The sequence below is a fragment of the Pleurodeles waltl genome, chromosome 1_1, assembly GCF_031143425.1.
Source record: "Pleurodeles waltl isolate 20211129_DDA chromosome 1_1, aPleWal1.hap1.20221129, whole genome shotgun sequence".
Classification (NCBI taxonomy): domain Eukaryota; kingdom Metazoa; phylum Chordata; class Amphibia; order Caudata; family Salamandridae; genus Pleurodeles; species Pleurodeles waltl.
In genome coordinates, this window is record NC_090436.1 from 196,746,186 (window position 1) to 196,772,869 (window position 26,684).

Sequence of the window (26,684 nt, forward strand, 5' to 3'; positions counted from 1 at the left end):
TTGTTCCCACAGATGCGAACCCTGATCACCTACTCACATCCAGAGACCAGATTACCACATGGAACACCACAGCATCATCAACTCTGTCCACTCAGGAGCACCCAGAGACCTCTGTCCACATTACATCTTCAATCTTGGGATCAAGAAGATTATCAGCAAGCTCACTACCATTTTTAACAGATCCATCACCACAGAAACACGCAGATATCAAACATCTCCTCAAGAAACCACCTGCGGACCGCAGCAAACTCAAGAACTATCATCACATCTCTCTGCTCCCCTTTCCTGCCAAAGTCCTTGAAAAAGCCATAAACTGCCAACTTACTCAACACGTGGAGAAACACAATCATCTGGACACCTCCCAATCCAGATTCCACACCAACCACAGCACCAAAACTGCCCTGATCACTGCCACTGACAACATCAGAACCTTCCTGGATCAGGGAGAAATGGTCGCCATGGTCCTCCTCAACCTCTAAGCAGTGTTTGGCACTTTTTTCCACCACATGTTTATCAAGCAGCTTATCACATCACAATCTGAGGAGATGCCCTCAAATGGATTGCCTCCTTCCTCACTGGAAGAACCCAGAGAATGCACCTACCCCCCTTCATCTCAGAACCCACAAACTTCATCTGCGGCATCCTTCAAGGCTCGTCCCTCAGCCTCACCCTGTTCAACAACCACATGACCCCCCTAGCCAACAAAGTAAGAAGTCATGGACTAAAAATCCTATCCTACGCAGACAACACCCAGCTCATCCTCTCCCTACCAGAAGACTCCTCCATCACAAGGGCCAACTTCTGCAGGTGCATGACAAGCGTCACGCACTGGATAAAAAGCAACTGCCTAAAATTCAACATAGACAAATCTGAAGTGCTGATCTCCAGGAACAACACCTCCCTGTGGAACGACTCTTGGTGGCCCTCTGAACCAGGGCTCTCCTCACTCAGGCAGTCCAAGCCCACAAACCTCAGCACCATCCTGGATAGCAACCTCACCATGAGAAGCCAGATCAATGCAGTTTCTCCTGCCTGCTTCCTCACTCTCCGCATGCTCCGGAAAATCTTCAAATGGCTACCTGTCAACACCAGACGAACTGTCACTCAAGCCTTAGTCACTAGCCGGCTGGACTATGGCAACACACTCTACATTGTATTCACCACTCACCTCCTGAAGAGACTGCAGACCAAACAGAACTCAGTGGCCTAACTCATCCTTGACCCCCTCAAACTGGCCAACATCACCCCTCACTTCAAGAAACTCCAATGGCTCCCCATTCAGAAAAGGTGCCAATTAAGATGCTCCTCCAACATACAAAGCCCTACACAACTGAAGACCAGCTTGCATTAACCACCGCCTGAACTTCCACCAACCTTACAGACTTCTGTGCCCCAACCTCCCTCTCCCTTGCACACACCACTTACCTCCTTCGAAGCAACAGTGGAGGACGTTCCTTCAACTACTTCATGGCAAAATCTTGGAATGACCCCCCCCTTTCCCTTTGGACCTCATCCTCCCTTCTGGAATTCTGGAAAGGACTCAAGACCTAGCTGTTCAATTGAACACACTTGAAGCAGTAAGGCTCTCTAGTGCCTCATAGGTGATTAGTTGCGCTTTATAAATCCTGTTTCATGATGATGATCAACTTATGGTGAAGTTGGGTTTTAAACTGCAATTCTGAAAATGCCACATTTAGAAAGTTGGCATTTCCTTATCTTAGACAATTTAGTGCCTGTAAACTGTTTCTGGTCACGTGGCTGGGAGTAATTGCCAATTTTGCTTTGTGTATTCCTCCTAGACAGCCACACACAATAGGGATCTTAGGTGTGCCTGGACAGGCCATCACTGGCAGGAAGGGAGGGAGAAGGTGGACACAGCTCTTATTATATCTGAATAGGCTGTGTCCTGCCTCCACTCGGTAGTCCATCTGGAGCCAGGGCAGGGAAGGCAGGATGCCTGGGGACATCAAAGGAAAACCTCTAGAATCTTCTCTCCCACGCGAAAGGCACAACTGGGTATAAATACTGGACCTCAGACATCACTAAGACAGTACACCTCAGGACCTGTGGATACTCTGCCAGGAAGAAGGACTGCCAAGATGCTACAAGGACTTTTTTCTGGAGTCTATGCTGTTGGACTCCTGCTTTACTGTGCTGACCTGCTGCCTCCTGCTGTCTTGCCTGGGTGAGAAGGACTGAACCTGTATCTCTTGAACCCAGAGTCACTCCAAGGGCTAGTTGATCTGACGCCTCGGGGACATAACAGGCTTCCCACAGCCTTACATCTGTGAGTCTACCCAGCCAAATGGTGTCTATACCCTTGGAAGTGGGATTAGGATATTTTATCTGGCTCTGTGGATCCAGCGGAACCAACGCATTTCCGCTACTGTTCAGCACAATCCGGAGCAGAACCGATGCATCACTGCTGCTGTGTGGATTGGATACATCACAATAACCTGCATCACTGGTGCAGCCTGCATCGTCTTTGTAACCGCCGCTGCTTGAGCACAGGCACTCACATCTCTGATCGATGGCAGCCCTGAAGATGACACCGGACTCCTCATCGCAACCTTGCAGTTCTTCGGAAACAATGCATCACCCTGACGGCACACCGCATCCTCAATGCCAGACTTCGCAACACAAGCCCCTTTGAGTGTATCCCTGAAAATAACGCATTTCCCAGCAGTGCAGCCACACTGCGTCTCAGAACTGATGCATTGTTCTGCAGACTAGGATTGAAGGTACTTTAGTTCAGCCGGCGTAGGTGGGTCCCTATAGTTGGCCCACAGCCCATCACAGTCAGCCTGAACTTGTGACTTTGTTCCGGTCTAGCGCAACTATATATCCACAGTTGGCACTTTACGCCTTTGGGCAGTACTTTCCCTAAAAACTTTAAAATTCAATATCTCCAGTTCTACTAATTGGATTTTTGTCGTCTGGTCCTGTTTTATGCCTAAGATTAGCAATCAAATCATCTAAGGTATTCTCTGCTGTCAGAGCAAACCTGTTGAGATCTTATACTATGTGAAATACTGTAGCTGTTGCTGGAGGCAAAGCGGAAGGGAATTAAGCAGAAGTATATGATAGTGCAAACTCAGTTGACACAGAATGGAGGAGCAAAGGGACTTAAAATTCCTCCCCAAGGATCTGAGATAGATCCCAGTTAGGGAATGGAAATGTAAGTCTCCATGGTACAATAGGAGTATCCCTGGAAGGGGAAGAGGTTGAGGTAATACGTCAGGGACCAGCCTAAGTGCCCTGCAGAAGGTTACGCAGTTTCACATCTGCAACAGGGTGGAGCATTGGAGGCAGGAGTGCTGCTACAATCCAGACCAAATCATGACTAATGCCCAAGTCGTGAGTCCAGCAGGGCATGGAGATCTTCTCTCAATACATGGGGCCCTATGACAGCTCTGAAATTACCTAAATATGGTGTATTGCGCATTCCTTCAAACCAATGCAGATGCAGGGAAGCATTCCAAATCCCCAACTGAACTAGAGAGTACCCCATAATCTGATGATGTCTAAGCATGGCCCAGTCTCCACGATTTTCAAGACTTCCATAGATTTCTACCAGGACCAATGACGGTGCCTTTCATATGACGTTGCCCAGAGGGGTCATGTAAGTGTTGAAGATAGTGGAGCTGAGGGAAGATCCTTGGGGAATTCCGCAAATGATGGGCTTGGGTTGAGAGGTGTGTGGAGGGAGGAGGATTCCCTGTATTTATCTGGAAATGAAGGACATCAGGGCATCACCTCGGATGCCGATCTGGTGGAGTCTTCTGAGTGGAGTTTGATGGGAAACTGTGTCGAAGGCCACTAAGAGGTCGAGGAGGATGAGAGCAGCCAAGTCTTCTTGGCCTGAGAGGATTCTGATATCATCCATTGTGGCAATTAGGGTGGTTTCAGTGCTGTGACTGGAGCAGAATACAGTTTGTGTTGCGTTCAGCAGGTTGTTGTCTTCTAGGTATGACGTGACTTGCTGATTGATGGCTTTCACAAGTACTTTAGCTGGAAAATGGAGCATGGAGATTGGTCTGTAATTTTTGACATTGTGGGGGTTGGCGGAGGGCTTCTTGAGGAGAGGTTCGACTCTTGCGTATTTGCAGTCGTTAGGGTACATAGCTGCGTTGATGGATGAATTGAGTATGTCTATGAGTCTGTTGCTGATGCTATTGATGCTGAGGTTGAACATGTGATGTGGACACAGGTCTGTGGGGGATCCTGAGTGGATGTTTCCATGATGTCGGTGGTATTTTGGGTAGTGAGCTGATTCCACTTCTAAATTCTATGCTTGGAGTGGGTATCCGAGAGGTTGACCAGGCTGATGGTGTCTGCTGCTGTGGGCTGGGTGTGAAGTTTCTGTAGACTGTGGTAATTTTGTCATGCAAGTAAGTGGTGAGGGAGTCGCATAGTTCTTGGGTGGGGTGGAGAGTGTTCTCTAGTGCTGATGGGTTGGTGAATTCTATGAGGTTATTGAAGAGTATTTTGCGGCGGTTGCTGCTGTCCTGAATGCAAGTGGCCAAGGCCTGTTTTGTGGTGTGCTATAGGAGTTTGTGGTAATGGTTGAGAGTACCCTAGTATGTGGTTTGGTTGTTGGGGAGTTTAGAGCTATGCCATTTCCGCTCAAGTTGTTTGTAGGTGCACTGTGTGGTGTGGAAATCTGGAGAGTAACAGCTGGCTTGTTTGGAGGTTTTGTTGGGTTTGATGCTTTTCGTGGGGTCGATGATGTCAGCAATGTGTGAAATCCAGGAGCTGAAGTTATTGACGCCTCTATCGATGTGGGGAGTAGTGTCAGGAGTCTGGTGAGTGGTGTCCAGCGGGATGGAGTTGAGGGCATTGAACCGTTGAGTTTTGGTGCCTTTGCTCCAGCTTTGAAGTTATGTGGGAGGAGGTCTGGGTGTTTTGCTTGGCTTGAAGAGGTAGCTAAAATGGACGATGGCGTCGTTGGTCCTGGTGAGTTTAGTGGTGTGACTGTATTTGACTGTTGCTCGAGGTGAAGAGGGGGTCAAGGGTGTGTTCAGCGATGTGTGTGGGGTCAGTGACTACCTGTTCGAGGCCAATGATAGCCCATGCTGTCCAGGAGGTTGGAGATGTAGGTGCCATCAGTGTCACCCAGGTGGAAATTTAGGTCCCAAAGGAAGATGTAATGTTCAGTGACAATGGCTTGTGAGGGGGACAATGAATTTGGGAATAGCGTCAAAGAAGCCATGGCAGGGTGCAAGGGGTCTGTAGGCAAGTGTTCCTTTGATGGTGGTGATGTTGTCCATGCTGAGCTGAAAGTTGATGTGCTCCATGAAGGCGTGCTTGAGTCAACCGTGCTTATGCAGTGGAAGGATTCATTATGAATTATAGCAATGCTTCCTCCGAGTTTGTTGGTGCAGTTCCATTGGATGATTTTGTGTACATCAGGTGTGGCTGCAGCAATGTTGGGAGCAGAGGCGCCTTTGAGTCTGGTCTTTTTGAGAAAGACAATGTCAGGTGCGAGGTTGGTGACACTGTCCCATATCTTGGCTGCATGTCTGCCTAGGGAGCAGACATTTAGTAGTATGCAGTGAAGCTGGCGAGAGGTCATGGTGCCTGGGGGTAGTTGTTTGGTGGGGTGCGCAAGTGAGTTGGTGGAGCAGGTGAACTGGCAATGTCGGCCGGTGAAGGGGCTGTCAGTGGTACGTGGAGAGGCAAGGTAGCAAACCCTGTTGGGTGGTCAGGTGCTGAGGTTGGGGAGTTTTGATCCGGAGTAACGGTGGTTGGTGGGAGAGCCAGGGTCCTTGTTGCTGGGTGCAGTCGAGGCCTCTATAAGTAGACCTGGGAAGAGGGAAGGGACTAGCAGGGAGTCGGGAAGCAGGAGGGCAGGATGCAGGAGTGGCAAAAACCAGCAACAATGAAGGGAAAAAAGGCGGGAGTGGCGAAAACCAGCAACAAGGCATTCAAACACGAACATTAAACATGAGAGGGCATTCGTAGATGAACTAAATGAGAGAATACAATCAGATGAAGAGACAGAGGTAAAGAAGACAAGTGCAGAACATGGTATTGTAAAGGTTAAAGAGATTTTCAAAGAACCACCCCCAAAACTGAGCATTAATTTCACCAAGAAAACATTTTTAATGTATAGTAGAGCAACTGTTGAGAAACAGGGATGGAGCAAATGTGAGCAGAATTATTTAGTTGAGGGAAGAACTTTCTCAAATTTAGAGGTATGCATAAAGCAGTTGAAGAAAGGCTAAGTGAACTCTTCAGCACCTTGAAAGATTTGGTAGAATTAAAAAAAAAGAACCCGAAGCTAATGAATAATGTTTTGTAATAAAGAAAGGAAGTGATGATTTAGAGATCATCAGGGAGCGTTGTGGGAGTTGCTTTCCTTTTTTTATATTGAACGCATTATAAATCGAAGTTGCACTACGGTAAACTATGCTTACTCTGTCCTCCATCTTGCACCAACATCACAATATATCATATGACGACTATTGCTGTTGTTCTTGTTCTAAATTAAGAATTGAGAGACTCACACTAATAAAAAGAGAGTGTTCCCAGAGACCTTCTCTTACTGTACTCAACCAAGAACATTTCAACTGTCCCAAGCTCCTGCTCAACAATGTATCAATTGAGTTGCTTGAATAAACTGTGAGAATGACTAAGACCCAAAGTAATACTTTAATGAGAGAATCTTCAAATGTATTCTGTAGTAAAATGTTTCTTCTACTACTGGTGCATATTTGAGAACCATGTACTCATGCAGAATATTTGAATGTCTTTGTCTGAAGTCCTATAAAAGAATATGTGGATTTCTGTTTTGAGGAGACCATCATTTTCCACCTTTAGAAGGTGAATCTACGCCGGATTTCACTTAGAACTGTACTGAATTCTCTGTACTTATGAGCTGTATGCTTTCCTGCTAAACTTACTTGTGGCATGTAACATGCAATTGCTTATAATTTTTTTCTATAAAATTTCTAAACAGTAACGCTTGCCTGTTATTCGTACAAGAATGTTTCATTATCTGTTATTGTACTTGATCTATTAGAAATAGTGACGGATCCAATTGGGGAGCACCAACGTCTGCACACTGAACCTCTCCTAGTCCTAGCAGTTGGCATTCCCCATGAGCTGGATCTGAGGATAGGTTTGCTCACTGGATTATCTAATATTTAAACCCATGGTGTGGGTCATGACCATTGGCCGACACCAGGGAGGGCTTTAAAAAATTCTCCGGTGCAAGTGTTTTTTGCCTAAATATCCTCAGGAGATGTGGAACTTCTTCTTCATCTCCCCCACTCTCCTCCCACCTGTCTGAGACGTCAGCGTGCCGCGAGGCATGTTGACATCACACGTTTCCCCACCGGAGGATCCTAAGGACAAAGTAAGCGTCCTCTTACCCCTCCGATGGGGAAAAAAAGGCCAAAGTGGCCTCCCCAGATTCCAGGAAGGCATGAATAAAAAGGGGAGAGTCTCCCCTTTCCATTCATGCTTTCCTGGCACCATTTCCTGGCCGTGGATTGTGGCTGTGCCAACAGCGGTTTAGCCCAACCCAGAGAGCAGGTGCATGCAGTGGCAAGCACAAACAGAGTGCTCTCTTGGCAGCCGCCCCCCAAATTAGTGCAGCCCCAAATTCCACCTTTTACTGGTGACCCTGGATGTAAAGTCGATACGGCCTACTTTTTGCCAATCAACTATGTCTAACTCTTTTCGGATGTTGACTTCCTTCACAAATTGTGCAGCAAACAAATCTGCATGCAGAATAATTTCTGAGGGAGCATGGAGGCACTCTAGGGCCCCGTTTTAGAGCACACCAGTGGACTCGCTCTCTGCTGGCTAAGTTGAAGATATTTTTCAGCCTTATGGTCAAAATGGGGTTAGTGTAGAAACCCACCATGCAGTCCTACTGGACGACTCGCACAGTTTGTGTGACCCCCATCTTTGCACCATACATAAGCAGAGATCATTTTTTGCTATTGCAGTGCATGCTGCACTTGAATGACAATTCTGCTGCATTGCCCCAGGACCATCCAGACCATGATAAGTTGTTCAAATTTGGCCTATCCTGCAACCTTTGTCTGCCAGGTTTCCAGACATCTATACTCCTGGAAAAAATGTAGCAGTCGATGAGTCCTTGATCCTGTACAAACGTCAGCTCCTGTTCAGACAGTACATTGCGAGAAAAGTGCTCGCTATGGCATCAAGCTGTACATGCTGTGTGAGAGCTCTTTTGGCTATGTGTACAGTTTGAGAGTGTATACAGGGATTGACTCCACAGTAAACCGTGTAGGTTGCTCTCCCACGTTGGTGGTCACAGGGAAGATTGTAAAGGATCTTGTCTAGTCACTCCTTCACAAACGTTATAACCTTTATGTGGACAATTTCTATAGAGTAGAGCTGTTCAGTGAGATTTACAAAGCTGGCACTGTGGACTGCGGTACTGTTTGTTGTAACCACAAAAGATTCCCGCAGGAGCTTGTTTGCAAAAAGCTCCAGAAATACCAGGGAACTGTGTTGCATTCCAATGAACTGCTCGCAGTCAAGATGGCGGATAGGCATGATCTATACATGCTCACTACAATTCATGATGAAAGCACTTCCCCCATCACGGTTTGGGGCCAGATCGGCGTAGTCCACAAGCCCACCTGTATACTTGATTACAATAAGTACATTGGCGGAGTGGACAAGAACAACCAGGTTCTTCAACCATACAATGCGTGTCGTAAAGCTTGCACTTGGTACAAGAAACTGTTTACCAACCTGATTCAAATGCATACAATGCGTATGTTGCAGTTGAGTAAACCTTTCAGTGGCTCTGCGTGGATACCAAACGTCCATGGGCGACTGCTTCGTTAGGCAAGCAGCCACAGAATTGTATTTAATCTACTTCAGGGAATCATGGAATTCCCTCTTGCCTGCTCAATTCCTTTTATCTATCCTCAGAACATGGTAGGGGTTATGTTCGATTAACGTACATTATAGTCCCTAAACTGCACATACTAGTGGACGGAACATATGCCACATTGTTAGTATAGGTTCACTTGGCAACTTTACAGGATAAGTCAGGACTCTGATGAGGACAGAGATGAACGAGTAAGAAAAGCTTATGGTGTGCTTTCCCATGGATATTGCACAGGTAGGAGGCAGATAATAAAGTTAGTAGAGATGCACATCATCTATACCTATGGATTCAAACCCATCGGTGCCATGCAGGCACTGAAGGACAATGACACATATGGGTCAGTGTTTGACCTGCTTTCCATGTTCATCCTCCGTCAGGACTTAGTAGATGTTCAATTTGCTGTATAAGAGCATTACAGTCACAGCACTGCACATACCGGTGGTTGGGACATATGCTATGTTCTCATTGACTACTCTGTGTGCCAAACACTACCCTTCTTCATAGTTTATGATGATCTCTTTAGGGAACTTCGTGAAAAATCCCAAGCATGTCTGCCTTCGTTTCAAAGGTAGATATGCTTGCTCATTTCGAGGTACGGGCCTCACAAGGCATACTCAGAAACCCCCTACTTACATCCACAAAATGGAAGGAGTTGGATTTAGCACATTGAGGGGCATATTTATACTTTTTGATGCAAAATTGCACTAATGCAGTTTTTATCATCAAAACATTTAGCATCAGCCGGATGCCATATTTATTGAATGCCGCAAGCCGGTGCAAAGGGTCGGCTAGCGTAAAAAAAAAAAAATGACGTTAGCCGGGTGGGGGTGGCGGTATAGGAGAAGGTGGTTCTGCACCAAAAAATTATGTTAGGCTGGTTAGAGGCAAAAAAATGCCTCTAACCAGCTTAGCGTCATTTGCTGACGCAAAATCATCCATACCACATGACTCCTGTCTTAGAAAAGACAGGAGTCATGCCCACCACCCCAATGGCCAGCACTGGGGACCAGTGTCCCCTGGGCATGGCTATTGCACCCTGTGCCATGTAGGACACCCCAAGCTGGGCCCCCGACGGCACTTTAATAAAAAAAAAAAAATACTTACCTTTACTTAACCTACTTATCTGGGATGCGGTCCCCCATCCTCCGGTGTCCTTCCGATGTGGGTGGGGCTGTTCCTGGGGCTTGAGGAGGGCACCTGTGGACCCATTCCATGGTTTTTAACCATGAAAATGGGTTAAAGGGTCAAAGGGTCCCCTAACTCCTGGTCTCACCCAGGCATTAAATAATGATGCACATCAAGCTTTGCACCATTATTTAGCCCCTCCTCTCACCATTGCGTCATTTTAGCACGGGGGTAAATATGGTGCTATGCGGGTTAGCACCATTTTTAGATGGGAACACCTACCTTTCATCTCATTGACACAAGGTAGGTACACGCATCTAAAAATGGTGCAAACTCCAATATTTTGACAAGTGAGGTACCATTTTTATCGGGAGATTTGGGGGAATGCTGGGTGGAAGGGACTTTGTGGCTCCCCTCAGAGTCTAGAACTTTGCTTCGCTGAAATGTGAGGAAAATATGTTTTTTAGACACATTTTGAGGTTTGCAAAGGATTCTAGGTGACTTAATCTGCGAGAGCGCCACAAGTCACCCCATTTTGGATTCCCCTAGGTATCTAGTTTTCAGAAATGCATAGGTTTGGTGGGTTTCCCTAGATGCCGGTTGAGCTAGAGGCCAAAGTTCACAACTAAAAACAAGTCAGTTTTATGTGGAAAAATGTAATGTGTCCACGTTGCATTTTTGGTCATTTCCTGTTGTGGGCACTAGGCCTACCCACACAAGTGAGGTACCATTTTTATCAGGAGACTTGCAGGAATAGAAGAACACATGATATTGCTAATTGTCTTTCTCTACATTTATTCCTTCCAAATGTAAGACAGTGTGTAAGAAAGAAGTCATTTTGAGAAATGCCCTTTAATTCACATGCTAGTATGGGTACCCCCGAATTCAGAGATGTGCAAATAACCACTGTTTCTAAACTCCATATCTTGTGCCCATTTTGGAAATGCATAAGCTTCCTTGATACCTATTTTTCACTTGATACCTATTTGTCAGTCTTTATATTTTACCAAATGAATTGCTGTATACCCGGTATACAATGAAAACCCATTGCAAGGTGCAGCTCATTTATTTGTTTGGGCACCTTGGGATCTTGATGAATACCAATAGAAATTCTGCCCCACTTGTCAGCCTAAAAATGTTTTTTTCCAAACTGCCCTTTTGGACCCGCTTTGGTTCCCCTCAATTTTGACATGTGTTTGGTTCTTCCCGGTCACAGGCACTTGGCCCACCTGCACAAGTGAGGTATAATTTTTACCAGGAGACTGAGGGGAACGTTAAGTGGTAGGAAATTTGTCCCGGTGCGGCGATACCACACAGAAATTTTTATTTTTTAGCTAAATTTGAGTTTTGCTGAGGATTCTGGGTAAGAAAACACTGGGGTATCCACGCAAGTCACGCCTCCCTGGACTCCCTGGGGTGTCTAGTTTTCAGAAATGTTGGGGTTTGGTAGATTTCCATGTAAGGCTGCTGAGCCCAGGACCAAAAAAGCAGGTGCCTCCGCAAAAACAGGTAGTTTTGTATTTGATATTTTTGGTGTGTCCAGATAGTGTTTTGGGGCATTTCCTTTCGTGGGCACTGGGCCTACCCACACAAGTGAGGTACCATTTTTATCGGACGACTTGGGGGAACACTGGGTGGAAGGACATTTGTGGATCCTCTCAGATTCCAGAACTTTTTGTCACCGAAATGTGAGCAAAAAGTGTTTTTTGGGCCAAATTTTGATATTTGCAAAGGATTCTGGGTAACAGAACCTGGCGTGAGCCCCACAAGTCACCCCGTCCTGGATTCCTCTAGGTCTCTAGTTTAAAAAAATGCACAGGTTTGGTAGGTTTCCCTAGGTGCCAACTGAGCTAGAGGCCAAAATCCACAGGTAGGCACTTTGCAAAAAACACCTCTGTTTTCTGTGGAAAAATGTAATGTGTCCACGTTGTGTTTTGGGGCATTTCCTGTCACGGGCACTAGGCTTACCCACACAAGTGAGGTACCATTTTTATCGGGAGACTTGGGGGAACATAGAATAGCAACACAAGTGTTATTGCCCCTTGTCTTTCTCTACATTCTTTAGTACCAAATATAACACAGTGTGTAAAAAAGACGTCTATTTGAGAAATGCCCTGTAATTCACATGCCAGTATGGGCACCCCAGAATTCAGAGATGTGCAAATAACCAATGCTCCTCATCACCTTATCTTGTGCCCATTTTGGAAATACAAAGGTTTTCTTGATACCTATTTTTGACTCTTTATAATTCAGCAAATGAATTGCTGTATACCCGGTATAGAATGAAAACCCACTGCAAGGTGCAGCTCATTTATTGACTCTGGGTGCCTAGGGTTCTTAATGAACCTACAAGCCCTATATATCCCTGCAACCAGAAGAGTCCAGCGGACGTAACAGTATATTGCTTTCAAAAATCTGACATTGCAGGAAAAAGTAACAGAGTAAAACGTAGAGAAAAATGGCTGTTTTTTTACCTCAATTTCAATATTTTTTTATTTCAGTTGTTATTTTCTGCAGGAAACCCTTGTAGGATCTACACAAGTTACCCATTGCTGAATTCAGAATTTTGTCTACTTTTCAGAAATATTTAGGTTTCTGGGATCCAGCATTGGTTTTGTAGTGTAGCCATTTTTAATATAGCTTCATGCATGTTAGTTAAACACACTAGGCTACTGTGCACTTTGCCCTAGATATATTTATACAATAACCTGTTTTACGATCTTGTTTTAATTTCTTTTATCACACTGTTTAGCTAAGTACAGCACTGTGTTCTCAAATAATGCATTCTTGATCGCTCTGTGCTTCAGTCAAGGCTACAGTCTGGTACATTGCCAGTAAACGTGGTAGAAGTTTAGCCTCCAGTCTTCGTAGAAAATACACATCCTTACGTAGGGACATTTTCTTAGAACATCTGTGTGTCGGTTATAAAACACTGCCTAGTCCTAGTATACCTCAGGAGGGAGATTCCAGCCAGAGACCTACAACTAGATGCTGAATGCCCCGTTTCAGATGCTGATGCAGATTACAGGCCTTTGCTGAGGTATGAGGGTTGATGTCCTCCCGGGGGAACCTGAAAGGCAGGCTTAGAGCTTAACATGCTGTGCTCTAAATATAACTTAGAGAGAAAATAATCTAGCGGCACTATGATAGCCTTATTCTTGTGCTTCACTCTAATCGTTACTATTTTAATCTTACTGTGTTGTATAGTTCTGGTTATTGCAGCTCATGCTTTGCTATCTAAAATGCAGTAGTTTTATTAAACCAATCTTTAGAACTTAAACTGCCTTTGTCATTTATATATGAGACCGTACTGTGTATGAGAGAACCGGTTGTGACCTGAGTGACCACGACTTCCCTGGTAAGTAACGAGATGTCATGCGCTCAGCTGCCCAGTTGTCTCTTCCATTTGGGAGAGATGAGGCACTGCTAGTTAGCCGGAGCAAAACCCGGATTTAGAATGACAAGTCTCATCCACTTTGGGTCAGACTCAGTCCCCCACACTGTGAACGATCTTGTTGCTCAAAATCCAGTAGTCTCATTAGGATAATGAGAGCCTACGCGGCAGTTTCACACCCATTTCTGTCACTGACTGGAAGGAGGCTGAAAGCACAAAAAATCATAAAAATGGGGTATGTCCTAGTAAAATGCCAAAATTGTGTTGAAAAGTTGGGTTTTCTGATTCAAATCTGCCTGTTCCTAAAAGCTGGTAAGCTGGTGATTTTAGCACCGCAAACCCTTTGTTGATGCAATTTTAAGGGGAAAAAACCACAAGCCTTCTTCGGCAGCCCTTTTTCCCCATTTAAAAAATAAAATGAAATTTTTACTGTATTTTGGCTAATTTCTTGGCCTCCATCGGGGGAACCCACAAAGTCTGGGTACCTCTAGAATCCCTAAGATGTTGGGAAAAAAGGACGCAAATTTGGCGTGGGTAGCTTTTGTGGGCAAAAAGTTATGAGGGCCTAAGCAAGAACTATTCCAAATAGGCAAAACAAGGCCTGGCACAGGAGGGGGGAAAAGGCCTGGCAGCGAAGGGGTTAAGGCTGAGATTACTATCAATGTAGAATTAATGTGATGTTATACTTTCAGTAAATTAGGGTCTAAATCCTCCTTTGGTTATTGCTGAATGCCAATATTGTAGTTTGTCATTAGCCATGAGGACATTAACCAGTTTCAGGCACTACAACTTAAGCACACCAGTGTACTGATGGATCCTGATGCAATCATTAGTCAGAAAGTTGCTTAGTGGATCTCTGGATAGGATGAAGATGACTGTTGGTAAGATGTAGTCTTGACATATGTTACACATCACAGGGTCTTAAACATACTGAAAAGCCCTCCTCCCGCACCTGCCATCCCCTGGAGAAGGCACATATGGACCTTAATTCCTTGTTCACATCCTAGGCCAGAAATGCCCTACAGTGACTTAAAGGTCATCACTATGAACAGGGCGAGAAGGTGGGTTGCCTTTTAGAGGCCCAACTGTACCAAGAGGAGGCTGCGTTAGCCATTCCTGCTATACAATCTGTGGCCAGTGCTATTCTTACCCTCCCACAAGAGTTAGTGAATTTACATACTGCTATTGGACCTTCTACCTTCTTGTCACCACTGGTGCAGAGGCCTTCTTTAAAAGTGTGCACCTCCCTAGCCTTGACGAGGCCAGTAGGGCCCTTTTAGATGGGGAAACCAGTAAGACTGAGATTGCAAACACCATCTCTAGACTCCAGACATCCCTACCACAAGGCTCCTGGGGAGTACAGCTTCCCCATGGAATTCTGCAAGTGGGCAGGAGGGGATGTAATTGATTCCCTAACCAACACCCTCCTCAAGGCCAGCCAGATGGGTTCATTTGGCTGCATTTCTAACATATCGGTGATAGTGGTCCTCCTCAAACTGGGGAGAGTCTCCCTCCTATGTGGAAGCTACAGACCCATCTCCCTACTCAATGGGGACATAAAACACCTTGCTGGTGTGCTGATTGCCAGCCTCCGCAAGGTGATCCTGTCCTTGATCCACACATAGGTGGGGTTTGTCCCCGGACGTTCCTCCAGGAATCACCTCTGTACCCTTACTCATAGCATGTAGGCAGCCAAAGACCTGACGGATGAGGCACTTGACCTTTCCCTAGTTGCGAGAAGGCATTCAACAGGCCTGAGTGGGGTACCTCTTTGAAATCTTGTGGTGATTTGGCCTAGGAGAATAATTTATAAATAAGGTCCACTGCCTATACGACTCCCCCTCAGTTCAGGTTAACTGCGGGGGCTTCCTGTTGGACCCATTTCCGATCGGGGAACCGGAAGCATTCTTACTGTCGCTCCTACTGTTCCTCCCGGCCATGGAGCCCTTTATGACCTCCCTTCACCAATCCCTGCTCCTCTCTGGTGGCCCCATCCCAGGCAGAATGTCTACAATCTATCTGTATATATTCTGACCCCAGAACCACCCTCAGAGGAACTCTTGTCTACAGGCCCCCGGGCCCATGCCCCCAAATCAGCGAAACCATCACAGATTTCATCAGCCCGCACACCCTAGCCTCACCAGACTACATCCTCGTCGGGGACCTGAACTTCCACCTGGAGAAAAACAACGACAACAACACCGCCACCCTGCTCGCCAACCTCGTCAACCTCGGACTCAAGCAACTGGTGAACACCCCCACCCACACCGCTGGCCACACGCTCGACCCCATCTTCTCCGCCAGCAACCACATATCCTTCAGCCACTCCTCTGAACTACACTGGACCGACCACAGATGCGTCCACTTCACCTTCAAATGGGAGACCCACCACCATCGCACACAACAAATCCCCCGCAGACACTGGAGCTAAATCTCCACAGAGCAGCTCCTCTCAACACTGAACCAAAACCCACCAGCCATCACCACTGACGCCAACAACGCAGCCCTCAGCCTCACACAGTGAATCACCAACTGTGCCGAAAACCTCGCTCCACTTAAAAGCCACCCAAGCAGGACCAGCATCAGGAAACCCCCGTGGTTCACGGACGCCCTCAAAGAATCCAAGAAATCCTGCCGTACCCTCGAAAAAACCTGGTGCAGAGAAGGCACCACAGAAAACATGTCAGCCCTCAAGATCGCCACCCGTGAACACCACCAGCTGATCCGCTCCACCAAAAGGACATCATTCAAAGAGCGACTAGACAACAACACCCACAACAGCAAAGAACTCTTCAACATCGTCAAAGAGCTCTCCAACCCCAGCGCCAGCTCCAACGTCATCACGTCCTCACAAGAACTCTGCAACTCCCATGCTACGTTCTTCCACCGAAAGATCGCAGACCTACACAACAGCTTCGGACCCCAGACCCCGCCGCCCACCACCGAACCAACAGCCCCCACCACTACACTCAACGCCTGGACCCCCATCAGCTCTGAGGAGACCAGAATCACCATGAACACCATCCACTCCGGCTCCCCCTCGGACCCGTGCCCCCATCACATCTTCAACAAAGCCGACTCCATCATCGCCCCCTATCTCCGGAGCATCATCAACAGCTCATTCTCATCTGCCACCTTCCCCGAGAGCTGGAAACACGCGGAAGTCAACGCCCTCCTGAAAAAACCCACGGCTGACCCCAATGACCTGAAGAACTTCCGCCCCATCTCGCTACTCCCCTTCCCGGCCAAGGTCATTGAGAAGACCGTCAACAAGCAGCTGACCAATTTTCTTGAAGCTAACAACTCGCTCGACCCTTCCCAATCAGGATTTCGGTCCAACCACAGCACAGAAACCGCCCTCATCGCAGTCACCGACGACATCAGAACTCTGATGGACAGCGAGAAACAACCGCCCTCATCCTCCTGGACTTCTCGGCTGCCTTCGACACCGTGTGCCATCGCACCCTAATAACCTGCCTCCACTCCACTGGAATCCTAGGACAGCCCCTTGACTGGATAATCTTGTTCCTCTCCGACAGAACCCAAAGAGTCTACCTCCCGCCCTTCTGCTCAGAACCCACTGAGATCATCAGCGGCGTACCCCAAGGTTCCTCGCTCAGTCCAACCCTCTTCAATATCTACATGAGCCCCCTCGCCGACATCGCACGCAAACACAACATCAACATCATCTCCTACGCCGATGACACCCAGCTGATACTCTCCCTCACCAAAGACCCAACCCCCGCCAAAATCAACCTACAGGAAGGAATGAAAGACGTTGCGGAATGGATGAAGCTCAGCCGCCTAAAGCTGAACTCAGACAAGACGGACGTCCTCATCCTCGGACAATCCCCTTCCGCCTGGGACGAATCCTGGTGGCCCACGGATCTGGGCACCGCACCAACCCCCTCAGACCACGCACGCAACCTCGGATTCATCCTGGACCCCCTCCTCACTGTGACCAAGCAAGTCAACGCCGACTCTTTATCAAGCTTCAACACCCTACGCATGCTCCGAAAAATCTTCCGATGGATCCCCGCCGAAACCAGAAAGACAGTTACCCATGCCCTTGTCACAAACCGTCTGGACTATGGAAACACCCTATATGCAGGGACCACCGCAAAGCTACAGAAACATCTTCAACGCATATAGAACACCTCCGTATGCCTCATCCTCGACATCCCCCACCACAGCCACATATCCGCCCACCTGAAACACCTGCACTGGCTCCACGTCAAGAAGAGGATCACCTTCAGGCTCCTCACTCACGCACACAAAGGTTTCCACAACATGGGCCCTGAATACCTCAACAGCCGCCTCTTGTTCTACACGCCCACCTGTCAGCTTTGCTCAGCCAGCCTCGCCCTCGCCACCGTCCCACGTATCCGCAGAACCACTGCAGGAGGAAAATCCTTTACCTACCTGGCAGCCAAAGCATGGAACTCCCTCCCCGCACACCTAAGAACTACCCAGGACCATCTCGCCTTCAGGAAGCGCCTCAAGACATGGCTTTTCGAGCAGCAGTAACCCAACCCTCCTCCTCCCCAGCACCTTGAGACCCTCTCGGGTGAGTAGTGCGCTCTATAAATGCATTGATTGATTGATTGATTGATGGTATACTTCTGAACCTCACTGATCTATGAAGTTCCCTCCTGGCCCTTGGGGATATCATTGCTGACTTTGCAACACTATTGAGATACCGGGTGAACTAGGACAAGAGTGAGGCGCTGCCCCTTTGGCGCATGACCACACGGGTGGCTATCCATAGCTATCCCTTCCTCTGGACACTGTGTCATCTCATGTACCTGGGGGGTCTAAGTCAACAGGGGGATGGATCACATGTTGACAGACAACCTTGACCCTTTGATTGTCTGCGTGAAATTAAACTTTGAAAATGGTCACTGTTAGACTTGGCATCCTTGGCGTGGTCTCCCTAAACTTTTTGACTATGTTTCTCAGGTTGTTGATGTGTGCTGGACTCTGTTTTTGCTGTTTTTGATACTCTGTGCACTTTACCACTGCTATCCAGTGCTAATGTGCAAGTGCTCCTATGTAAAATGCATATGTAATTGGCTTTCCATGATTGGCATATCTGACTTATTAGTAAGTCTCTAGTGCAGTGCACTAGAGGTGCCCAGGGCCTGTAAATCAAATGCTACTAGTGGACCTGCAGCACTGGTTGTGCCACCCACATGAGTAGCCCTGTAAACGTAGCTCAGACCTGTCACTGCAGTGTCTGTGTGTGTAGTTTTAAACTGCCAATTTGACTTGGCAAGTGTACCCACTTTCCAGGCCTAAACCTTCCCTTTTCATATATGCAAGGCACCCCTAAGATACAACCTAAGTAGCCCCATGGACAGGGTGCAGGGTATGTTTAAGGTAGGACATATACTAATTTGTTTTATATGTCCTGGCAGTGAAATACTGCCAAATTCTGTTTTCACTGTGCAAGGCCTGTCTCTTTCATAGGTTAACATGGGGGCTGCCTTTAAATATTATTATACTATTAAAGGGCAGTTCCCTTTGGGAGCAGATAGAAATATGGAGTTTAGGGTCTGTGAACTCACAATTAAAAAATACATCTTATAGTAAAGTTTGTTTTTAGATTATGTGGGTCATTTTGACCTCGGCGGTCTTTTCTCAAGACCGCCGAGGGACCGCCGTGCTGAAGACCACCAGTGGTGACGGTTTTCCGCTTGGCGTATTATGACTCTTGGCAGCCCTCCGTCCTTTTTTGGACGGAGGGCCGCCAACAGCCATACTGGCGGTCGGCGGGGAAGTGGAGGTTGCTCCACCTCCACCGCCACGTCAACAGAACACCGCCCACCGAATCACGTCCTGTGATTCGGCGTGGCGGTGTTCTGTTGATGGTGTGGTGTCGGCGGAGCAGTCCCCGTGGATCCCGTCCCCTCCCGGAGGATCACCGGAACAGGTAAGGTGATCGTCCGTTAGGGGAGGGGGGTGGGGGGCATTGTGTGTTGTGTGGGTGCATGGGGGTGTGCGTGTGTGTATGTAGAGGGGGCGTGTGAGTGCGTGTATGCTTGCGGGGGTGTAGTGTGTTTGGGAATGAGTGCGTGTATGTCTATAGGTATGTCTGTATGAATGTGTCCGTGTATGTTTGAATGTGGGTGTTAGCGTCTGACTGTGTGTGTGGCTGTTGGCATGTATGTTGGTGTGTGTGCGTGTATGTGTGTTGGGGTGCCTGCGTGCGTGTCGGGTGTGTATGTGTGGTGTGATGTTGGGGGTACGGGTGGGGAGGGGGGTCCTGCCACCTTTGGGGGGTGGCAGGAGTGGTGGGGGGTGTAGGGGAAGGAGTTGGGGTGGGGGTGGGGGAGACCCCTATAAGTGCCAGGGAAGGAATTCCCTGGCACTGATACTGCCCACCGCCATGGTTTTCATGGCGGTTCCAAACCGCATGAAAACTATGGCGGTCAGCCGGGTCAAAATACCGCCAGCGGTATAGTGCCGACCGCCGGGCTGGAGACCCAGGTCTCCAGCCCAGCAGTCGTCTCCGCCCTGACAGGCGGAACGGAGAAGTGGCGGATGACCATGGCGGTAACCGCCATGGTCATAATTCCAAAACTTTTACCGCCAGCCTGTTGGCGGTCTTACCGCCGCTTCTCCGCCGTCCGTCAGGGTCGTAATGACCCCCTATGTGTTTGAAAATGCCACTTTTAGAAAGTAGCCATTTCCTTGCTTAAACCATTCTGTGACCCTGTCTGTTTGTGTATTCCTTGTCTGGGTCAGTTTGACAGTTGGGCTTTTTGCACGTCTTCTCTAGACAGTGACACAAAGGGAGCTGGGGTGTAGCCTAAATACCCGGATGAGCCATCTGTGCTGGGATAAGGGGATGAGTGGTCACTCACACCTGAAAGGGCTGCGTCTGCCCACACACAATGCAGTCTCCAACCCCCTGGTGTGTTTCTGGGGCCTGGACTGGACAAGGCAGAATCTCACAAACAAGAAAGACTTTTCTTTGAATTTTGTCTACTTCAAAAACAGAAAGGAGTATAAGTAGTGGACCCAAAATCCTTGAAAATTAGATCACTCCTGGAATCAAGAGGAACCTCTGTCAAGGTGAAGAGCTGAAGAGCTGAGGAGAAGTGCTGCCCCTGCCTATGACTCTGCTTTGTTGGGCAATCCTGCAGTTGCTGCTTCTGCCTGTGAAAGGGGACAAAGACTGTACTTTGTTTTGCATTCCCACTTTAGAAGAATCTCCAAGGGCTTGAGTTGTGCTTGCCTCCTGTTGTTGAAGTCTTAGGGCCATTAAAGGCTTCTCTGTGCCAGGACCTGGACTCTCTGGTGAGACTCCTGCCCTGCCAAGTGATTCCCCATCCAGTCCCGGGGCCCTTGAAAGGTGAAGCTAGTGGATAAGGACTGAAATCCACGCAAACCCCGCCATGCGCGGAAATTTTCGATGCACCTTCCACAACACAGCTGTTAAACGACCCGCCGCTGGCTTCGCAGCTAAAATCGACGCTCCACCTGCATCGCGACTGGGAGATCAATGCATCGCGGCTGGAGAAACAATGTGCAACACCCGCTTACGGAGCCTGGTAAACAATACAAAGCCCACGCAGCTGGGTTTTCTGACAGCCTGCAACTGGATTTTTAATGCAGCATCGCTGGGCGTGAAATATGGATGCAAAGCCTGCCCGGATCCCAGGTGCCCCGTTTGGAAATCGATGCATTGCTCTCTTATGAGGGAGGAAAACGACGCATCACTGACCAGACCAAAGAAAGAAACGATGCACGGTCTTGCTTAAAAGTAACCGATGAATCGCGGTCTTTTCCGATGCACGCTCGTCCTTGCAGCTTTATTTTTGACGCAAACCAGGTACTTTTGTGTAACAACAGCATTCTCACTGTTTTCTAAGGATTAAGGGCCAGATGTAGCAAGCATTTTGCATGGTGCAAACTGCGAAAATCGCAGTTTGCGCCATGCAAAATGCCCATCGCGATGCACATTCACAATTTGCAAGTCGGTACCGACTCGCAAATTGTGAATGCGACTCGCAAATAGGAAGGGCTGTTCCCTTCCTATTTGCGACTCGCACCGCGATGCAGAATTGCTTTGTGACCGCGAACGTGGTCGCAAAGCAATTTGCAGTTACCACCAGTGTCACACTGGATGTAACCCATCCGCAAAAGGGAAGGGAACCCCTTCCCCTTTGTGAATGTCGCCATTATTGTTTTTTCAGAGCAGGCAGTGGTCCAATGGACCACTGCCTACTCTGAAAAACCGAAACCAAATGGTTTCATTATTTTTTTGTATTGCAACTCATTTTCCTTTAAGGAAAACGGGCTGCAATACAAAAAAAAAAAAACTGCTTTATTTAAAAAGCAGTCACAGACATGAAGGTCTGCTGTCTCCAACAGGCCACCATCCCTGTGAGTTCAGGGAATCTCAATGGGGTCGCATAATATTAATGAGGTGGGTCTTTGCGACCCCATTGAGATTCGTGGACTGTGTCTGAGACACCGTTCTGCATCCGGTTTTGTGAATCGGAAATTGCAAGTCACACCGACTCGCAATTTCCGATTCGCAAAATCTGAATTTCCTACATCTGGCCCTAAGACTCTTATTCATTTTAAATTCATATCTTGACTTGTGTATGTTGGATTTCTGTCATTTTGATTTTGTTTTGTTTAGATAAATATTACCTATTTGTTTCAAACCTGTGTGGTGTCATTTTGTAGTGGTTCACTGTATTACTGTGTGTGTTGGTACAAATACTTTACACATTGCTTCTGAAGTTAAGCCTGCTTGCTCATGCCAAGCTACTAATGGGGTCAGTGGGGTTAACTGGGTGTGAATCTTCTTTATCCTGACTAGAGTGAGGGTCCTTGCTTGGACAGGGGGTAACCTGACTGCCAACCAAAGACCACATTTCTAACAGTCACACCTCGGTTTATCCATGAGTGGAAGAGTACAGGCTGTGAGAATGGTGATGCTCCCATGGTTTATGTATTGCCTTGCCATGATAACTCTATTGGTACCATTCCCCCCCCATTCATCATAGATGCTAGGATTAATTCCTTTGTCTGGGGGTCCTCCCGCCAACGTTTGGCCTATGCCAATCTCTTGGCATGTTGCTTGGTTGGTGGTCTTGGCCTCCCCTCGGTTGAGCACTACACTCTGGCCCTACACTTTCTCAGTTGGCCAACATGCTCCCCGGGACGCCAGACACGCCACAGTGGGTCGTGGTGGAGTGCACGCTTCTGACATGTTAGCACAGCTGTATCCCATTTACAGAAGTGGCGTGACACTGTCACACCCTATCAACTCGATCCTACAGGCCGTGATGAAATTCTGTCGCCAAGCCGATCACCTTCTTGGGGTGGACCCCCTTCTCCATAACAATGCACCCTTATGAGGTAATACCTGTCTGCGCATTTGGTGGGGGGATGTTGAACTGGGAGCCAGGGAGGGTGGCAGGCATCATTAGCTTAAGTAAGGTCATTGCAAATAAAGCTCTCAAGTCCTTTGTGGTACTCCAAGAGGAGTTCGGCTGGCCGCCCCAGTGATCATGGAGGCACCTCCAATTGCAACACTGCCTCCAACATAGCCTAGGTTCCAGACCCTGGACCCTACAACCCTTCCAAGTAGTTTCCTACCTTAGGACATGGAGAAGCTCCCGTGGGGTTATGTCTGATTTCTATAGCCTTCTGAACCATTACCTTATCTCCCTTCCTCTCCTCAGTATCCTCTATGTTAAGTTACAAAATGGTCCTCAAACAGAATATAAGGAAGAAGATTGGGAGGAACTCTTTGAGGCTCTTGACTATGGTACAAGGGAGGCACGTTTGAAGTTCTGCCTCCTCAAGATGCTGCATGCATGATTGGCAGTGGACCCCCGCGAAACTGCAAGTGGCTTGACTGTTGCTCATGCAACCTGTTGGAATTGCCCAGATATCTGCTGTGATCTATTGCACATCCTTTGTGACTGCCCCTCGGTTCAGCACTTTTGGTAGGTGGTGGGGACCATGCTGCATGAGACACTGTTGCTCAAAACCCCTCTATCTCACCCTCTGATCTATTTGCACGATCCGGGATACACCCTGGACCTCTCCCACCCTCAGTGTCACCTCATACATACGGCCCTGGCTACGGCCAAGATCTTCATTCTTCACCACTGGCATTCCCCTGCGTCTCCTTGTCATGAGGAGTGGCTAGCAGCAATGTACCAAGCAGCCTCCCACAAATGACTCAACTATAACTTCCAAGACAAAGTGGACATTTTTCTCCAGATGTGGGCACCTTTCTTTCTGGAACCAGGTGGCCCCGCCAAATCTCATCCCTTCCTTCTGCCAGAATTGCTACCCCAGGCTCTTAACTGTTCATGTGGCCATTTTTCCCTTTTCACCCTCCCACCTACTCCTCCCCCTCCAGTCCCCCCATTATAATTTCTATCTCCCCTTTCTATGCGTTTTCACCGTCCCTGTGACAAGCACCGTTGATACCCTCGGACAAGCACCACTGCTTCCCTCGTAGAATGCTACCCGCTTAAAGACCGAATCTTTGGGTTTTCTTTTTGGAATGTTATGACCTTAATGTATGCCTTGAGTTCTGCAATGTTGTTTCCTTCGTATCGTCTCGATCTACACTTTTTCTACATTTTCTTATTACCAATGTGTAGTGCCTGCATTTTCATTATATGCACTGTCCTGTATCCTACCCCTCCGCTCAACACACTGTGTTTACAGTTTTATTCCTTTTTGATTTTCAATAAAGAATTGCAACACAAAGGGTATGACATCACACTTCATTAATATGCTGATCATACTCAATTGTACCTAAAATCTGTTTGTTCCAGAACAGTGGCTCTTTAAACACCTCCCTATTAAAACTTTTTAAAAAATATATCAAAAGATTTCATGGGACCGAACTCCAGACACATTCGGTGGAAGAAAATGGATGTTCTTCATTCAGCTGCAAGGCTAGTCTTTAGTACACAAAATTGGCCATATCCTTCCAAAACTAAAACACCTTCACTGGCTACATTTTGACTAAGTTCAAAACCATCCGGGATGATTTACTTCATTTACCTGACCTCTACTCCATCATGGTTAGCCTGAAATTCTGCCTAGTCAATTGCAAACTGTTATTTTTCAATGATGCTTACTTTTCCTAGGTTCTTTTGCCAAAAAAAGTTACAAAATAACGTCTCTGGTTCCATTCATTCAACATTAATAATTTTGTTGTCTTTTTGCTTATTACGTTTTTCTATATTTTCCTAAATGTGTTTGTTGATTTCATAGTGTGGTTTTTGTGACTTGAATTTTTGGCATTTCTTGAACTTAACAAACACTTCTCTTCTGAATTGCCTGAATTGTAACTACCAGACATTGAGCAGAGTTTTTAGTGAAACTTGTGTTGAGACCTAACTAGCATGTGTTTATTAAGGTGGTAAGTGTCCTCCCCCATCCAACTGAATAACCCACTTCCTGCCTGCCATAGAGTTCGATGATTACTCCTAGAGATAGCTACAATGCACTCAAAAGCCCATTATCTACTCCAAATATAAGAGGAACCCTATAGGAGTAGGTTGCCAACTTTTTGAGGCAGGGGTGCTATGCCTCGTCGTCCTTAGTCCTGTGTGTGTGACACACTGTACTGTCAGTGCCTTCAGTGTTTATGATCTATGCAGAATAGCGGTTATGATTATTCCACGTGAGACAGTCGGGGGCATAATAACAAGCCCTTAGCACCACCGGAGTATCACATTTAATGATGCTCTAATTGCACTGTGCACTGCGCCACATTTACAAGGTAAGCAAGTTTTTGTAGCTTAGTGCCGCCTTGTAAATATGGGACGCTCCAATGCAGTTTTCTACATAACAGGGGCGTGCAATGGGTGTTGCTGTGGGCGTTCCACCACAATACCCATTACTTTTGATTCTGCCCCAGATTTACAAGGAATTGTAAATTTGAGGCAGTGCGAAAAACGAATACCAACCCAGAAGTGGCGTTAGCATATCGCAAATAGGAGAAATACTTTTATTTCTCCTCCTTTTTGCTTGTTCTGCATGTGCTGCATTCTGCAGCACACTTAGAAAGAGCATAAGGCTACTAATGATTGTTTATGTGCAGGAAGGTGCCCCTTCCTGCACATAAACAATCATTCAATAATGACGATTTGCTACTTCTATGTGTGCTGCATTATGCAGCGCACGTAGAAGGGCCATATCGCCATTGCAGATTGTTTAAGTACAGGAAAGGACACCTTCCTGCACATAAACAATCATTCCCTTCAACGCAGACACCCTTGAGCTATGGTGCAAGGATACCTGCATTGGCAGCTAAATATATATAGCGCCAGCGCTAAGGGAAACACAGAGGTGAGCCATATTCTTGTAAACATGGCGCATCCCTGCGTTTCAGAACTGATGCAGCGTGGCGCTGCCAATTTTGTTGCAGCACCACGCTGCGCCAGTTCCATGTAAATATGCCCCTTAGTACGTTATTATAAATTTGTAAAAAAAAAAAGTCAACATGTCTTTTGTGGAGTCTATTTTCGCATATAGAGATTTGTACTTGTAACTTGGGTTGGACTTTGATTAGACAAATAAACCTGTTTCAAGTTATCTGCTTGGGCCACCTCGTCTTAACTATGGCTTTTTGAATTGGTATTTTAATGTTGCTTTAAATATATAAGAATATCAAGGTGTTCAACTTCAATTTATGTCTATAGTGATGTTTCAAAAGTATAAGCGTTCAAGCAGTAAAGAGTAAAGTCTCTGAAAATTGGCTGTTCCGCTTAAAACGGAGGTATCATCACATTTCAGCAAAAGGAATAACTGCTTTGTACGTAGAGCTGCTATTGTCATTTTTACATTTTGGTACCAGAATCCTATGTAAACATTGCACATTGTTTCGAATAATGAGCTCAGTTTCCTTGGAAGTGAAAGGCTACTTACTCTGGGTTATTGCATTGCCTTTCTGCACTCTCTACTCCTGCCCCGCAGGTACGGGTGCAGTGTGACCAAGGTGACCAAATGCCCCATCTTCCGTTGACCGTTTCCGGACGTTTTCCAACAGTTACACATTCACCAGTGAAACACCACTAAAGGAACACAAAAACACAAATAAAAATACAACCAAAAACAAAACTGTTGTATTTTTGTAGGTGTGCCAAGTCGTCAAAGTAAATTTTTGCAAACTTCAGAAAACAATCTGGAAATAATTCCTGAGAAATTTTATTTTAACATGAAAGTATGTGAAGGTGATAAACTGCGTAGTATTAAAACCCCTTTTCTTGTGGAAAATAAACGTTACAGTCTTAC

At 46.9% G+C, this 26,684-nt stretch overlaps 1 protein-coding gene across 3 annotated transcripts in view; it reads right to left on the reverse strand.

Moving 5' to 3' along the window:
- ADAMTS12 (ADAM metallopeptidase with thrombospondin type 1 motif 12) overlaps positions 1-26,684 on the reverse strand; it is a 3,732,731-nt gene that overhangs the window by 1,518,815 nt on the left and 2,187,232 nt on the right. For all 3 annotated transcript variants that reach the window (XM_069220543.1, XM_069220552.1, XM_069220534.1), the window contains one exon: positions 26,319-26,464. In XM_069220543.1, the coding sequence (XP_069076644.1) occupies positions 26,319-26,464 (146 nt within the window). The remainder of the gene's footprint in view (positions 1-26,318; positions 26,465-26,684) is intronic.